This window comes from Brachyistius frenatus, unplaced genomic scaffold (genome assembly GCF_029030835.1).
Source record: "Brachyistius frenatus isolate BFR_SWC_R1_liver_20210118 unplaced genomic scaffold, ASM2903083v1 Contig_73, whole genome shotgun sequence".
In the NCBI taxonomy this organism is placed as follows: domain Eukaryota; kingdom Metazoa; phylum Chordata; class Actinopteri; family Embiotocidae; genus Brachyistius; species Brachyistius frenatus.
In genome coordinates this window covers 1,896,681-1,914,209 of record NW_027210672.1, presented here as the reverse complement: position 1 = coordinate 1,914,209, position 17,529 = coordinate 1,896,681, and the positions used below count along the sequence as shown (strand labels likewise).

Below are 17,529 nucleotides of genomic sequence, written 5' to 3'. Positions count from 1 at the left end.
ACTCTCACCAGCTGGTACTAGCATTATGGGATTGTTGAGATGTTGCAATAAACACACAACATCGCGTTGCAGATCACTCGCTTTCTCCCTGCCACACACACACACCCAGCCTGATAAAAGATAGAAAAAACACTGCGTGATGGACACTGACCGAGAAGGGAAATAACAAACGCTGGGGCGTAAACATCCACAGAGGATGATGACTCTGACCTCCAACCTGCATGGCACCTGCATGGTGCAAACTTGAAATGAACACAATGACTAGCTCATTAATTGTTTTCGGACCTTTCAATTATAAATCAACGGTCACAGCTTGTATCTTTAATCAAAAAATGTCCAGCCACCATGCACAAGTCTGCGGGAATATCACTGGGATTTAAGGAAGGACTGGAGAGCAGAAGAAGGAGCGTGGGATAACTAAAATTAAAACTAAAACTATCAAAACAAACTCTGCAGGACGTGTTGCCAACACATGTATATACCGGCACTTGCTTTACAGATGAGATCTTTCTGTTACAGACACTTCACCTTCCTCGATGGCCACCATCACCCCCCCCCCCCCCCCCAGCTCGGAGAGAGGAGGGAATAAAATCATGACAAACCAACACCGACTCCTTGACCCACTAACAGTGGACCAGGCAAGAGAGAGCGTGATGCATGTTTTCTGATTGCGAGATCGTTTATATGGAGAGAGAAAACTAAATATAAACAAATAGTCCAATTTTGTCATGAAGAGCCAAATGAGATTTGACTGACACGAGTTCTGAGTTCGGGACAGACTTTGAGTGTCGGCTCATCGGTGTCGATTGATGTGTAGAATTCACATGGATAGGAGACCATTAACGTCAGTGGGTTCTTTTGCTGGTTTCTTGATTTGTTAATATCCGGCGACACCAGTGTAAAATGACCAGCTTGAAAATACAGTGCAGTTTGGGGTGATACCATCTCTCCCTGTAGGACGTTAATTCAAAAATCATCTCTTTACGATAGGGATATGTTTACAGGGACTGGCACCTCGAAGCTGAGATGAAATACCGAATTGCTCCATAATTGGCACATTTCCTGCTCTGAGACCGTTGTTGTTGCAGCTGGAAGCATCTGAACGTGACATCAAACCATTTACATCTGGTCAACTCCCCGCAGGAAGCTGCACCAAACAGGAAGTTGACATTTTCCCTCCAAAGGGAACGTTTTATTGCTGAATGTGGCCCCCGAGGGGGGGGGAGACCACTGTTAACCATCCTCGACCAGGATCCATCTGAAACTGCTGCTTACACGCATAAAGACCGAAACTGTCCATAAAAGTGGACCTTCAAGAATACAAGCGACGCCCAGAGCCCGTTGACATTTGACTCTAAACGCAGGAAGGTTAAACACTGGATGTGAGTTTCTGTTTCTGTGCAGTCTCTCTTGGTGAAAACTACCTTTTTTTTTTTTATATATATTTTATATTGTATTTCTGAGACCATGACTGGCAGTTTTGGTGGTGCCACACCCACCGCTGCTGTAAAAGCGTCACGTGATCTGTTTTTTTCTGGCACCGGGATCCTGTACTTAGGCTGGTTTTACACATGGGACCGGATGAACGGCGTGTTTAATTGTTTGGTTTTTACTGCTGGTGGAGGTGGTAACGCGGAGATTAAAATGTACATTTTGGAACGGCAAAAACTCCCGATGTCAAAATTAAACACCAGAAACGAAAGTGTCTCGTTACGATCTAGAAGGTCTCATCTTTTCATAGTCTGTTCTGTTTTTTGATCAAAGTACACGTCGGTGAACGTCTGCGCTTCAAATTAGGGGATTATCAAGTCGTGAATTCGAAAGAAACACAGACGACAAGTCGATCTGAAAATCAAACACAGCTTGTTGGGTTTTTTTTCGCTTCACCTTTGCTGCTATAAACTCCAGTCTCATCCTGCGTTTGGTTACTAATAAAGTATTTGTAAAATGTCAAAAAAGGTCAAACCGCAACACAAACAGACATTAACAGAAGGAATTATCAGTTGCCACATCAAACTGGAGCGCAGCCGCATCTATACACAAACATCTGCACGCATAATTGCTTTCCCCGCTCCACTCTGAGAGTCTGTTTTTCTTGTTTTTTTGTTCTTCAGCTCAAAGCCGTGACTGCAGGTGACTCATAGCCGTTTGGCAACGGATCGGGAGGAGCAGGAATGCGACCCACGTGAAATTCACTGCGACTGCACTGGAATTCAGATATTCAGACTTCGCCTGGCAGTGGAGCTACTGTTTAACAAACGTAGTTTGACTTGAAATTTTTAAACAAAATACAGATTATGTCACAAACTTCTGTCATTTTTGGTGAGCGACGCTTCTGTTTGCGTCTGTGTTTCCACTGTAGAGAGCGGCGTCTTACATTTCCACCCCAGAAAGCGCAGCCTTCAGAAGAACCGACAGGAAATGACGCACGGGTTCATATCAAACGTAGCAGGTAATTCATTCATTCATTCCATCTTTCTTCTCTTTGGCCAATAAAATGCTCTCAAATCAAAACCCGAAGATGGGACAGACAATGATGGCAGTCGTCCGTCACCCAGTAACCACAGCGTACCCTCATTCAGGTTCACCAGTTAGTTTTTGGTTTTGAGTCGAAATTTAATTTTAAGCAAGGCTTTCATTATTTTTGCATTTTATCTTGTGTCTAAAAGGTGCATATTGCTAAATAAATGTGTAAAACCACTCCTTAAAGCATAAAAAGTGTCATTATTGCAACCTCCCTAGATGACATTCATCATATCATCATCATCATCATCATATTTCATCCATTCATCCATCTTCCACCAGTGACTGAATAGATGCTGGAGGTCATATTTGCACTAAGGCCGCCTTGTAGGTGAATTTATCCCCGGGAGTCCCGTCAGTTTACTATGATTGACGTTATGCAGGAAAAAGTCAACCAAAATAAAAAAAAACATACATGTATTTGTGAATCACATCACAGACAAGTGAGAGCGAGGCCTCAAAGAGTTTGGTGGTATTCAGATGAAAAGCCACAAGTATGCAATGAGCCTCCAAAAAAAAAAAAAAAAAGCAAGAGAATTTGATCCCAATGCTGCAAACACAAAACTCCTCTATTTGATTTCTGCTCCTCTGAAAGGCCCGCGGTCAGGCCCAGTCTGGTGGGTGTCTGGCTGCCTGACAGCTGCAGAGTCCACACGCTGCGGGATAAAAGTCTTCTGTTGAGTCACTGTGAACAGTTACACAGTCCTTCTAATCCAACTGGTTTTGGACTGTGTTTAGACTAGTTTTAAGGCTGGTTTTAAGACTTGTTTTGGACTGGTTTTTTTTTACAAAAACATACTTTTCACTCAGCTTGACTACAGCCAGACATAGAAGCAGCAGCAGACATATTCAATTCTATTCTATTCATAAGATGCAAAATCACAACATTAGTGATCTCAGGCACTTTACGTGGTAAGTTCAAGACCTAATAATGTGATAGAGAGAAATCCAACAATTGAGCAATTACCACAAGAGGATCCATTTGGAAACTTTCTTTTAACAGAAAGAACTCTCGCAGAGGTGGACGGCCATCTGCCTCCGTCAGTTGGGGGTGAGGATTAGCTTAGATTGAGTTCCTGTTTTATTTTGTATCAACGGTACATATGTTTCTGTAAACCTAGATTACTGCCACGTCTCCAAATATGGCTCCGTTTTTTTTTCTAAACTTCCCACAACTTAAAGCTGCTTATTTTATTTGCAAGGAAACGTGAGCTTAAAATATCACTATAACCCTGTCGAAAGGAAACGCATCTCCTGCAGCCTCCGACTCCCAATTACATTTAGCATATTCGTGCAGTGTCCACCCACTCATTTTTCTACCTCGCACCAAAGGCTGCTGCATAATGACCTCAACCACCTACAGACGCCGTTTGTCCCGAGGCACGCTGCTGTTTGCTTTTAGCTCCCCCCCTGTTTGATTCTGACGCCTTGCTACCGCTCCACATCCTGCACGCCCCTGCAAAAAACTGTTTGAGGTCCTGTCAGAGAAGTGAAACGGAGCGGCGGCATCTGCGAGAAACATTTCCCCCCCCCCCCCCACACACACACACACACACACAGTGCACGTGTCTGACTAACATCGCGAGCGGCGAGGCTGATTTCGCCACACTGTTGTTATCCTTTCATCGGGGCTGGAGCGGCGGAGATGAGCCGGCCTCCGCCTCAACGTGAGACGCCGTCGTTCATGTTTGCATTCGCGAAGGATTCGATGACTCCGGTGTAAATTAAAAAAAAAAAAAAAAAGGTGTTACTCGACGAGATGAACCCAACGACGGCAGGTTCTACCGGCTCTGTTTATCCCTCTTTTTGTTTTTTGTTTTTCCCCCTCAGGGGTTTGGAAGAGGAGGACACCGAACTACATCGTAAAGAGGATGAATATTAAACTTATATTCATCTGGTGGACATAAACGCCGACCACTGACTGGGGGGGCTGTGGCTCAGACGGCGGAGCGGGTTGCACACTAATCGGACCCCCGGCTCCTCCTGTCCACATGCCCAAGTGTCCTTGAGCAAGCCACTGAACCCTAAGTTGCTCCCAATGGTGTACCGTCGGTGTGCGAATGTGCTCCTGATGGTGTCTCGTGTGTGTAAATAGAAAAACCATGTTAAAAGCACTTTGAGACCAAAAGGTGATAAAGCGCTAAGCAGGTACAGACCATTTACCAAATGTTGCTCTGCAGCTTGTTCAGTGTAGAAATGTGCATGCAGTCACAACCAAATATTATTTAAATCACCCCTCCGCCCCTCATTTTCCATTGATTGTTTGGTCTATAAAACATTAAAGGAAAATCTGTATATTCTCAAATTTGAAAAGATAAAATCCATCATCAATATAGTTTATGCTCTATTTTCTTAAAAAAAACAAACACCTGATGAAATAAATACCAGCGCCTTTATATCTGTTTCATATCATCTTGGCCGGTAACAGATTCTGTTCCGTACTATAAATAAATTACTCGGCCAATCAATGAGTATTGATTAATCGGCCCGTAAAGGAATGTGTTGGTTTGTAAAATGTCAGAAAATAGTAAGGCCATCATACTCTCTAAACCCAAAGGTTCAGTGCACAGCTGGCGGCGGGTCAACACGCCATCAGAGAGTTAACTGTTGTATCTGGATGAAGCGGAAACAAACGTTACGCAAGACCGAGTTCGTTCCACCGGAGCTACCGAGTTTGACGACTGACAGATCATAAATCTTCGCAAACGTTTATGATCTCACTGCCGTGATTGGAGCTCATATAATAACCTGACCTCATTTACCTCTAGGGACGAACCTAAAGTTCACAATGAGCTGGCTCTCAGACACGGAAGAACCTTTTTCCACAGTTGAAACACTCCAAACTTTCCTAGAATCAGCAATAACACGAACAAACACGACTACAAATCCACACGTTCCAAATTCCAGTATTTAGTATTTGACAGGCTTTTGATACTCGGTGCTGCAGACATGTTTCATTCAGCACCCAACAAAGTACTGAGGTTTAATATCCAGCCCGCAGAGAGAAGCAAACTAAATGTTTTACCTCCAAGACTTCAGCAAAACAGTATGCCTGCTTTTCTCAAAAGAAGTATTACAACATTTCTGGGAAAAAAAAAAAAAAAAAAAATGACACAGCTGCCATTTTGCTGGTGCAACTTCCTGCTGATCTCTGCACAATATGTTCCAAATCCACACAAAAGTCTCTCTAGACATTCTGCACACCTGAGCAAGAAAACATTCGAGGGTTAATCCTATTTTTATCACAATGTAGGTATTAGCATTTCGATCACTTTGACAACACTGTGTCAGGATCAGATTTATTGGCCGAGTATGTTGATAGGTGGAACTCAACTGCAGTTCCCACACAGGCAAACAATGAAATCTTCAGAAAACTCCTTTTGCTCTCTCGCACCGAAACCTATTTGTGAGTACAACATTTCTAGACCTGATGATGCCGTCTCATTTAAAAAAAATTTTTTTTTTAACTTCATTCACACTCTTTACAGCAATATTTCTTTTGCCATTTGAACAATGGTCTGCGGTCTTCCACGTGACAAAAATACTCGCGGGAAAATTTGGATGAAGGCAACACCAACAAATATGGAGGAAAGTGAACATGAAGATCACATCTGGTTTAATTCAGAACAGGACTACGACCAGAGGCGCCACTTCTGTCACGTGAAATGTGGTTTGTCTCACACGGACCAGAAAACCTGTTCTTTCCAGATTATGCTGCAGACTGATGTTGTGATGAGCTGTGCTGCCTATCGATATGTGCTGCTTAGTAGATCACCGCCTGCACAGATCAAACAGTAAGCTAAGCATGTTTACAGCCTGGTACAAAAAAAAAAAAAAAAAAAAAAAAAGGTTTTGGGAGCTTACAGTTATGCATAATTAAGGCTGGAGCTTGAATGACAGATGGATGCCGTCACGGTTGGCTCACTGCTTTTGAGCTTTAGCAGTTGACTGTCAGCCAGTGTCATGCTGATAGATCCTCTCCACGTCCGTGGTTTCACCTACAGCCATCCTCCACCTCTTTGACTATTTTTTTTTCCGCGAGGAGTTAAGCAGAGTTAGGCACTGCCAAGATGGGCCCATATCTTTAGTAAAACAATAAAGTTTCACAGTTTCAACATTTGATACCTTTTCTTTGGTCTTTTTTCAATTAAATATGGGTTTACGTGATTTGCAAATCATTGCATTTGGTTTTTATTTACGATTTACGCAGCGCCCCAACTTTTGTGAAAACGGAGTTGTACATACTTGTATATGGCAAATGTTGGCTAAGAAGCCTCCTCTGGTATAAATGCCTACAGATATGATCGGTATTAAACGGCACGCGCAGCTGGATTGTAAAAAGCTATCATCTAGTTCTACACAGTCATTTCATATTATCCGAAGATAGATCACAGTGAGAAAAATATCGACGCCGGGAGAAAATGGCTGTGACACGATAGCAACTGGCTCGTTTATGGTGACTGGTTGACATGATGCCATACCCGGTTAATGTTCCACAAATTACAGCAGACGCAGCAGTCGGACGTAATTTGCGACCGTGTTCACGAGTAAACTCCACTCAGCAGGGATAGGCTTCTTCCTGATTATTTTTTGCTATCGGCTAATCTGCCGATTGCGTTTTGAATTAACTGATTAACCGTTTGGTTTAAGAAATGTCATAAAACTGCAGGTGGTATCTTCGCATGTGTTTTCCACCAGAAGTCCGGAAAAAAAAAATCCCCCACGTTGAATTTACAACAATATGTTCGTTGTATGACAAAGAAAAGCAACAAATCTTCTCTTTCAAAACTTCTGCAGATATTTGACATTTTGTCACTATTTTTGCTGGAGAATTATTATTTTTTTTTTTTCCACAACGAATTGACTATTGAAATAGTCCCTGATGACTCTTCTAATCCATTAATTACATAATTGTTTTAGCTCTACATGAACTTTCCGTCTCAAAGACACCGCCCTTGTACGTCGCGTTTTGGTCAGAAAGGCACAACAACAACAAAAAATATCCGATAATGGTGTCCGCTGGTTATGTTCGTCGCTAACCACAACACTGACTTCGTCTCGGGTTTTTTTTTAGTGTTTTTTTTGTTTGTTTTTTTTTTTTACTGCAACTCACGCAAACCAGTCAGCTGACGGTGGAGACGCAGTCACAATCGGATGTCCACCGCAGCTTTCAAAAGTACCAGCACGCCCGCATGACTGCGTTTCAAGGCAAGTGATCACCTCTATTGTGAAACGCGAGAACAAGATGAAGATAAAGACTTTTTTTTTATTATTTTTTTTTAATCGAGACGAGCAGCAGCACTCCACGCTGCATTTTACACCTCAGGTTCCCTCCAGCGCTAAAAGTCGTGCCCACAGGTGCTGGGCCGACGTCCCCACGTGATATTTACTGTCCCCCCCCCCCCCCCCACCAGCTTTACAAGACAAGTAAACACAACATCAGCGCATAGGTGGAACAGCAGGGCCTATAGATGTGCAAACAAAAGCCGCATTGTGCAACACTGTCTCGGCTTCACTGTCAGTATTGTTGGGGGGGGGAGGGGGGGGGGGGCAGGAGCGGGTGGAGCTTTTCAAAGGAGTCCGGATTTGTTACTCGCTTGCGAAAAGACTTGGAGAGCAAAATGGACAAACTCATTTTGTCTACTCAGTTTAAAAAAAACAGGCTTTTAAAATATCAGACATTGTTCTACGTTGTATTTTTTTTTTCCAGCCCGCTGAGTTGTTGTTTTTTTTTCTTCTGACAGCTCCAGCGGTGGCTGGAAAATATACAGCAATGAGAACATGCAGCACAAAGCACAAAAGTGAAAATGAAGTTCATTCTCGCCGTTCACAATAAGCACGACAGACGTGTGAACCGACACAACAACAACAACAACAACAAAAAAGTCTAAGTCAGTCACGCCTCAAATTTGATTTCAACCCGCGTGCCAAAATCAAGACAGCTGTTTGAGTACAGTACTGAAGCCTCGCGCGCAAAAAACAAAAAACAAAAAACAAACTCGCCAGCAGCTGAAAACGCACGAAGGCCCACAGCTTTTATTTACCAACACATCTTACGCGGTCTCTCAAGTGCTGCTATCGTGCAACTTGCAACGACAAAATAAATAAATAAATAAATAAAAAGGTGCCCACCAATACTATATAAAAAGAAAAATACTTTATTGTTCCTGCACATGTGAAAATATGCTGCCGGTGCGACACTGCCAGTGTTCAAGTCATTGTATATTTAAGCAAGCGCCCAAAACGCCGCTTAACTTCCTTTTAAACAACATTTGGTCAGAGCCCTTCCTGTTATTTCCCTTATCCTCCTCTATAAAACCGTAACCAAAGAATGCAGTAGCCAGTGCTGCAAAAAAAAGAAAAGAAAAGAAAAACGTCTGTGTAACCGCGTTGCTTTATTCAATTAAAAGCTCTTTTCTAACGAGAAGCACAGCCGAGCGAAACCCGAAAGTTTGACAGGTTTGTAAAAAAAAAAAAAAAAAATGCTTTCATTCATGTTGCCGGGCGTATGGAGGTTTATCAAAAATACACAAATAACAATTATTGCTCATTTTTATTTATTTATTTATTTATTGTTTAAGGTAGTTTGGCGAAGTGTTCCCATCCATAAGGATGTGAGCGGCATCTCCGCACACACAAGCGAGTTAAGTTTCCACAATGCAGTAAAAAATAAATAAAAAAAAAAAAAAGAGAGAGAGAGAGAGAGAAAAAAAAAAGAAAAGAAAACGTGTAGAAAAAAAAAAAAAAAAAAAACCCACAAAAGGACGGTTGTCGTTGCTTTTACTCACCAAAACTGTTTGCAGAAGAATCCATAATCCGAAGTTTACGCAGAGTGTAGTTTTCTAGAGGTAAAGTCTGCACTGAGGTTTGTTTTCCATGCTGAGAGGAGTGTCACCCGTCACACACTGGAGACTTGTGTCAGCTGCCAGGTTCAGTTACAACACCGGAAACTCCGAGTTTTCCTGTAATTAAAAGTCCTATTGTCTATTAAACACACACACACACACATATAAAAACACATACATAAACTGATGGTGCTGAATTATTATGTTAAGCGCTATATATATAAAAAAAAAAATATTTAAAAAATAATAATAATAATAGTTTAAAACCAAAAACAAACAAACCACATTGCAAGTTAAAAGAATGAAAGTGTCTTCCGGAAACCCAGTACCTCGTTGTGGCCGGCTTGACAACTTAAAGAAAGCACCGTGGAGGCATGTCAATAGCGGTATCCATTCACTCCCTTTGAGCACTTATCTGCGGTATCTGGGTTTATTGTTAAAAAAAAACAAAAAAACAATGTTTTTTTTTCAATCAATATGAAACTTACAACTTGTTCAGGCCACACTGAGCTGAGCTCGGAGACGTCTGTCTGTTTGGAAGGCGTGTATCGCCCCCAGGCGGCGGGGTTGTGTAGCGCACGAATAAAACACCGGGACCATCTAGAATCGAGATTAACAGTGACAACAGCATTGCAATGTTAATTTTATGCTTTTTTGTTTTGTTTTGTTTTGTTTTTTTTGCTTTCACTTTGTCGCGCTTTTGCTGAAATACCTTTAATTGAAATAATTCTGGCGGGACTTTGCGCGTCTTTTATCGTCAGGAAACGTGATGCCAATTAATATCTACTATTACAGAAACAGGCGCTGCAAAACGTCCATTACGTGGTCCGATTTAGAAGAAAGTGGCGAATACCCGACAAAGTACAGGACAGACGTATGCGGAACCATTAATGTGCCCTCGTGTTTCCGTTGTTAGGGGGGTGGGGAAGGAAATGTGTGTAGAACCAGAATGTGCTGCCGACTTTTCAACATGGAGGCGTCCGCGGAGAGCGGACTGTGAAGGAGACTACAGCTTAAAGCGTTAATGGTGGGTATTATTTATACAGTTGTCCGTGCTGGTCCGGTCATTACATAACTAGAGTATTACGAACGATCAATTTATAAAACTAATATCGTGACGTTTTGTCCTATCTGACCCCCTGCTTTAATCTAGATGGGAAACTTCATACTAAAATAAAAAAAAAAAAAAAAAAATGTTTTCTTCCTTCAAGACAAATATTTCTGTGCGGTTGAGCCTCTGCAAGCTGCCCGTGTCATCATGTTTGCTTTCCCCGCGCAGCTCCGCTCTGCGACCGGTGCGATGGCTTCGCGATGACCCGCCGCGTCCTGCAGCGTCTCCGGCTGCTGGCCGCGTCAGGTCGGCGTGGCGCTCCGCTCCTCTCGGCCTCCTCCTCCAGACACCCCGGCGCGCTGTGTGACCTCCAGCACCTGGTGAGCTGCACGTCTGCACACACACACACACACACACACACACACACACACACACACACACACACACACAGAGACACGTAAAAGATGAAGGCCCTGACACAGCTCACAGCTGTAGTTGTGGTAATTGCTGCACGTTTTTTTTTAACTGAACCTGGGGGGGGGGGGGGGGCTTACGCCCTCGGAGATCTGGTGCCCCTGAGCTGCTTTTTCCCGGTTGGAAATTCTGTCTTTGTCCTGCTGTAAACCACCCACACCTACCGTGGATTCATCCGAAAATAGTCCCCAACAAATGCAGTTATTTCCTTTGAGATCTGCGATAGAAACAAAACCAAATTATATAAATCTTGTTATTTGTTTTTTTTTACTTTGCTTAAAGATTGTCTCAGACTTCGAGCCCTTTAACTGTCGTCCCAGTGAACTGATGCTGCTTCTCGGTAGTTAACGGTTGCACGACCACAAAATAATCCAATCGCGAAGACTGAATACTGAATCGATAGTTCCTGTTTCATGTACACGTGACAACAAAAATGTCACTTCTAGGCGTTGAGGCGTTTCCATGGCAGCCCAGCGTGCGCCAAGAGTCGGCCTGCGCGGTTCATCGCCGAGGACGGGGAGAAGGACAAGTCTTTGGTCGCCCGTGACGACCTGTTTGAGCAGGTGGCCAAAGAGGCCCGGACCAAAGCCACCTTTAACAAAGTCATAAACGTCTTCCTGAAGAGAGACATCCGACGGCGGGGACACGTGGAGTTCATCTACGCCGCTCTGAAGAAGATGCCCGAGTTCGGAGTGGAGCGAGACCTCGTCGTCTACAACCAGCTGCTGGATGTTTTTCCGAAAGAGGTGTTCGTGCCCCGAAACTTCATCCAGAGGATGTTCAACCACTATCCTCGACAGCAGGAGTGCGGCGTGCAGGTGCTGGAGCAGATGGAGAACTACGGTGAGTGTCCGGGAGGTCCCGGGAGCGTCGGAGATATTTAGATACGTGTCCTCCGGAGAAGTCACGCGTGACGCTGTTTGTGGTTCAGGGATCATGCCCAACGTGCAGACCAAAGTCCTGCTGGTCCAGATCTTCGGGGAGAAGAGCCACCCCATGAGGAAGTACCAGCGCATCATGTACTGGTTCCCCAGGTTCAAGCACATCAACCCGTTCCCGATCCCCCAGCAGCTGCCCGAAGACCCGGTGGACCTGGCTCGCCTCAGCCTGACGCGCATCGCTAATGACCGGGACGCCAAAGTTAGCGTCTACCAGGTAAAACTTGGCTTTGCATAAAGACTGGAAGTCCAAAATATACCTTTTAAAGCTCTTTGATCCACGTGTGTCACCTTCTCCTTTATTAAATAGGGACTAAATAGAGAATTTGAAGTTTAAACCCCGATGGTGTTGGCGCCTTGTGGGAAATGGTGCTCATTAAGTTCAGAGCTGTCAATCACAGTCGCCAGAGCTGTCAGTCATAATCTTGAGTTCATACTGTATTTGTAACAGGTCTCCGTCCGGGAGAAGCTGTGAACAGATTTGTGCTGAGAAAACAGGGAAAATGACGAGACGGGCAGACATCCTCTCGAGCTGTATATTTATTCAACAAATTTAAAATGTAAACGATAACAATTTAAAGCGCAAAATCATGAATCTAATGTACTGTGTTCACCGTGTTTACAGTTTGCATGTCAAGACATTCAAAGTACTCACGATAGTAAAAATCCATCACAACAAAAATACTTGTATCAAACATATAATGTGGTTAAATGTCTAAATTTAATCAAAACTTACCCAAATAAAACCATAATTTCACATTACCCTATTTCATTCACTCCTATACGTTGTAATAACGAACTTAAATCACCCTATTTGATGTGATAAATTGGTATTTAACTCCTACTAGCAGTTTACATACTTGCAAAATGAGCAGAAATCTACTGATACATTTGGCGGCAAATTACACAAAATGGCGAACGGTGTTTACTTTAGCTGAAAGGGCTGGCATAAGCTAAAGAACACATAACTAATATTTTTCTTAACATAAACCAAACTGACTGAACACGAAATGAGTCCTTTGAACATATTGAGATGATTTCTTTATGATAAAACAATACAAATGTACAGGAGCCAGAAAACCACCCTCTTAACATTACAGGAATTCGAAGTAAGCTCATGAGATCACTGCTCTTAATCAGTTCATTTTAAAAGTTATACAGACAAATTCATACTTAAACAAAAGAAAATGTGGCCGTACATTTTTGAGTGCGCCACATATTCACTTGTTTTTTTCTGGAGCTTTTTTTTTTTTTTTTTTACCACAAGCTCGATTCAAGATCCCCTCAAGAGTACACGGAGGAACCATAAGATATGTGGGATTTTTTTTTTTTTTTTTTCCTGATTTAAACCTCCAAGGCTGAGAATGAACGTTAATGAGCAACAATCCCGCGCAGATTGTCTTAAATGTCTTCCTTATTCAGGTGTTCGTACCTGTGGAATAAATCCCGGAAGGTCTAATTTGACCTCAGCTTCTTTATAGTTATTTATTTGATTTGACGTTATTTCCATCAAATTAAGAAACTTGCGTTTTCATCTGTTTATTTGCCCTTCCCGCCAGCTGCCCTGCACAGACGTCACAGAGAGCGGAGCGGAGGTCGCTCTTCCTCACATCATCGGTATGGAAGCTTTCCGTGTGTTTACTGTGTTACAGACGTTGACAGGTGTTCAGTTTGGAGATGTAACGACAGTGAGTAAACTGTCGTCGCTGGAGGTTTACAGGAGCTTCTTTGACACGTGATAACGTACAAGTGAGATGATGTTTTGAAGCCCGACTGAAAAGGTCACCGTGTTCTCCCCGTCTTTAACAGATGTTGTACAGCGGTGTTATTGTTTCTATGTACGCTCAAGACTTTCGCTCACCGCCCTTTGTTTCCTCCTCGTGTCGACGCCAGGTATCCAGAGCCCCAGCCAGGTGGAGCTGCTGGCCAATCACAACCCCAGCAGGCCGGTGTTTGTCGAGGGCCCCTTCCCTCTGTGGCTGAGGAAGACGTGCGTGTACTACTACATCCTCAGGGCGGAGCCCACGCCGCCCGAAGAGAAGGTGGGACATCGCTCAGCTCTTATCATTATTAACAGCGGTTATTAAATATTACTGCTTCTTGGTGTCGTTGCGGGAAATAAGTGTGAAACTGGTTCATTTTCACTTTGTGGGAAAATTTTTTTAAAAAAATAACAAACCGCTTCTGTCTGAACTCAGTGACCTACTGTGTGGAGGGAGGAAAGTCCCGTCGAGCTCATACATTGAATCATTAAAGTTCTGTTTTAATCACACAAAATGCATAATCTGGTCAAAATTCAAAAGATGTGACTCTATAAAAGTGGGACCAAGAAACATTAGAGAGCAGAGTTAAGGGGCAATAATTCATAAACCTTAAACAGCAACAAAAAAAAACGACTGCTGGAGCTGAAGACTCTCAGTTACTAAGAAACTCAAATCTGTGGTTGTATTGTCCCAAGATAAAACCTCAAAAAGAGTCAGTGTTGTCACAGTCTTGGATATATTACACTATAATGACTATTCAAATATTTGAAAATCACATCCCCCCCCCCCCCCTCGTCTGTCATTTCTGTCACTCAAACATCAGACCCACAACTGTGGAAGAGCTGCCCCCCACCCCCCTCCACCAACAACAGATGTTTAAGTGTGTGTGTGTGTGTGTCCCTACAGTCAGACGAGCCCTACGACCCTGAGAGGTGTTTGGACTATCCTCTGCAGCTGGACCTGGATTTGGACCGGGACTTCGGGGACGAGGAGAACTTCGATGTGGAAGATGGTAAGATATCTGCAGCCTTTTTTTTTTGTTGTTGTTTTTTTTGTAACGCTCCTTTATAACAGAACCTTGACGCAGATATTTGTACGTCTTCCAGTGGACGAGGGTCCGGTCTTCGCCATTTGTATGAGCGGTCAGGGAGACCAGGCCACCCTCAACCAGTGGATCTCCGGTCTACAAGAGAACAACCCCATCCTGGGTCAGGTCCCCACGCTGTTCCGCCTGGACGCCGGACCCCGGGAGCTGCAGGGGGCGGCCGACGCCGGGTCGGGCCACCGGCCCGATCCGGAGAGCCAGAGTGAAGAGCAGCAGCCCGGAGAGGAAGCTGAGGCTACAGAGGAAGAGGAGCCCCGGAGAAGTCAGCGGATGAAGCAGTGAACAGCAGCCAGACTGTGCGGTTAAGACTCCCGTCAGCAGAGAATCAGGACATACTGCGAATGGCTGATTTAAAAAGTAGGAGATACTGACTCAGCAGCAAAGACAGCAGAACCGAGGAGGTAGTAAGTTTAAGTGATCCAATAAATTAAATCTGAAGAAAAATTCTCCGCTTCCCTGTTTTAGTGTCTCAAACATATTCAGCCACACAAAATTCATTTTGAGTTTTCCATACTAGCCTCGATTCTTTGCTTCTGTTTTTGTGATTTTTGTTTTATTTATAATTCAAACTTGTCAGGCCTAAAAAAAAAAATGATTTCAACAAAGCAGAGAAAAACTAATTTAATTGGTCACAACCGGCAGAGTAGTATTTATTCATTAAGACTTCCAGGCTAATGTGCGATGCTGCTGAAATGTTAATTTACAAAAAGATGCATTGAAATCCCAAAACACTGTAAAATATACAAACGTTTAACAATATCTTTGCATTTGCTGGTTAAAAAAAAAAAAAAAAAAAACGATAAATAAAAAACAAAAAACGATATATGTAGAAAATGCAAGTGAACTACCCCAAAACAAAAAGTAATGCTCCCCCGAGCAGGAACCATCATAAAGGAAGCTTCTCAGCAGAACTTGATTTAGTTCCTGTTTCCTCACATCGGCAACCTCTGACGCCACCAGTCCACTCAACTTGTTTGAACTGCTGTTTACCACAATATGGTCTTTGTTCAGAGACCTTGAAGATTTTCAAACCGTGAACCAACTGAACCGTTGGAAAAAGCCAAACCTTTATCAGTAGAATAAAATTGTGTAGCTAAAAATGGGGGCCGGATTCACAAACTGTCTTGAGAATAAGAGCTCCTAACTTACAATAAAAAAAAAAAAAATTCTTGCCGAGAGATTTTCAGAGCAGAAAAGAAGGGACAAAAACTTTTAATCTTAAGTGATGAAGACCCTGTTGATCGGTATGATGCAGTCTTTTAAAAGATGTGATTAGTTGATTAAAAAAAATGTATTCTTTTTTGGCACAGAACAAACAGTCCAGTGTCCCAGTAAGACGCAGTGGGAGCTCTGTAACTGTCCAGTCTTGAGTCATCACCGCTGCACTGTTGCATTTTTGCGAGTCGCTAAATATCTTTGTGCTGTAATCAGTTTCATTTCTGGTTACATTGTGTTACGTGAGAGTGCGTCTCCAATGAAAGGAACCACAAACATCCCCGCACGATATCCTCTATAGCCTTTCATGAACTCGCCAGAAGAATATTTCTCCCAACTCTTAAGTCTTTACACCATTTTTGATTTTATTTTTTTTTTCCTGCTTAAGAAATTTTCCAGCCTCTCCTCCCTGCTCCCGACAGTGGTTCGGCTCAGGAGCTCGAAGGGGCCGGGATGCTTTGCGAGTAACTTAAGAGGAATTTCTTTGACAAAAAAAAAAAAAAAATCACGATTCTAGGAAGCATGTCTTTTTGTACTTAGAAGATTTATGAACACCTGGTCTATGGTTTTCACTGGTAAACCGTTTACACTCAGATTAGTGTCTACATAAGGCCATTAGCAGAACAAAACCAGGCAGTCTGGGACAACGCTGGTTGAGACAAAGGGAACTTTTATGAAGTGAGTGAGTTTGATTTGTTGTGGGGGGGGGGGGGTTGCTTCTCCATTTACATTTGGACTGTGGCGTTAATCAAAAAATTGTTTTACTATTCAGTCCAAGTTGCGTTAGTTTTATATCCATTCATGAATCCTTATTTTTTTACAGTGTAGCCCAACTATACGTGTCTATACAGGTCATGTATAGTGGAGGGTAACCTGTAAATATCATATCTGTTGCTTAATGTATACTGAAAAAAAAAAAAAAACAACTCAGTATCATGTCATGGCGTGAAATTGAAATCTACTACAGCAAAACGTGAGATAGCCACATTTTGGCCTCTCTCGACGTGACAGTTTCACATTTTGTAAGCGTGAAACATACACGGACGTAAAAAAAAACAACAACGATATCACGTCTTATTGAGTCCTGCCCATAATATGGACCCGACTGTATTTATATAAAATGTATTTCTAAAGGAAATTGTACTTAACAAAACAGAACGCATAAAAGATTTGATTTGAATTTGATCCAAGATGATCTCTAATGTGATAATGTGTTTAAAAAAAAAAAAAAAAAAAAAAAAGATTTCAGTGAACGGTAGAAAAGGTTTATTACTGAAAAGGCCATTACACATTCCCTTCAAACTGGTAAACAAGTCATCAAGTCAGTTACATTCTCAAAAGGTGAATCAGCTTGGTCACTTCCAGGTCTTTACAGTACGCAGCGGCTGCAGGCAGGTTTCAACCCACGAGCTTTGTGCTCGAACACAAGATTATTTCATCATTTTCCTCTTCGTGAAAATCAGACTAAAAACGTGGGAATGCATTCCAGAGCTTAGTTCATAATTCAACTGTTCATCCATTTACTACTCATGCAGAAAAGCCTTTGGATTCCTCAATACTCACAAATGAGATACTCGTCTAACATTGGAACTACAAATATGAATAATGCATTAAT

The 17,529-nt window shown here is 42.6% G+C and overlaps 2 protein-coding genes across 3 annotated transcripts in view; one reads left to right on the top strand and one right to left on the bottom strand.

The window, feature by feature from the left end:
- eml3 (EMAP like 3) overlaps positions 1–9,414 on the bottom strand; it is a 41,939-nt gene extending 32,525 nt beyond the window's left edge. For both annotated transcript variants that reach the window (XM_069708019.1, XM_069708020.1), the window contains exon 1: positions 9,312–9,414. In XM_069708019.1, coding sequence (XP_069564120.1) covers positions 9,312–9,336 — 25 coding nt within the window. In that variant the 5' untranslated portion in view covers positions 9,337–9,414. The remainder of the gene's footprint in view (positions 1–9,311) is intronic.
- Positions 9,415–10,317: 903 nt separating this feature from the next.
- On the top strand, positions 10,318–15,155 carry ecsit (ECSIT signaling integrator). The gene is made up of 8 exons (XM_069708061.1): positions 10,318–10,395; positions 10,648–10,799; positions 11,340–11,736; positions 11,825–12,048; positions 13,391–13,448; positions 13,725–13,873; positions 14,501–14,606; positions 14,701–15,155. Exons 2-8 carry the CDS (start codon positions 10,680–10,682, stop codon positions 14,979–14,981), a joined length of 1,335 nt encoding a protein of 444 aa, XP_069564162.1. The 5' UTR covers positions 10,318–10,395; positions 10,648–10,679; the 3' UTR covers positions 14,982–15,155.
- The last annotated feature ends 2,374 nt before the right edge of the window (positions 15,156–17,529 follow it).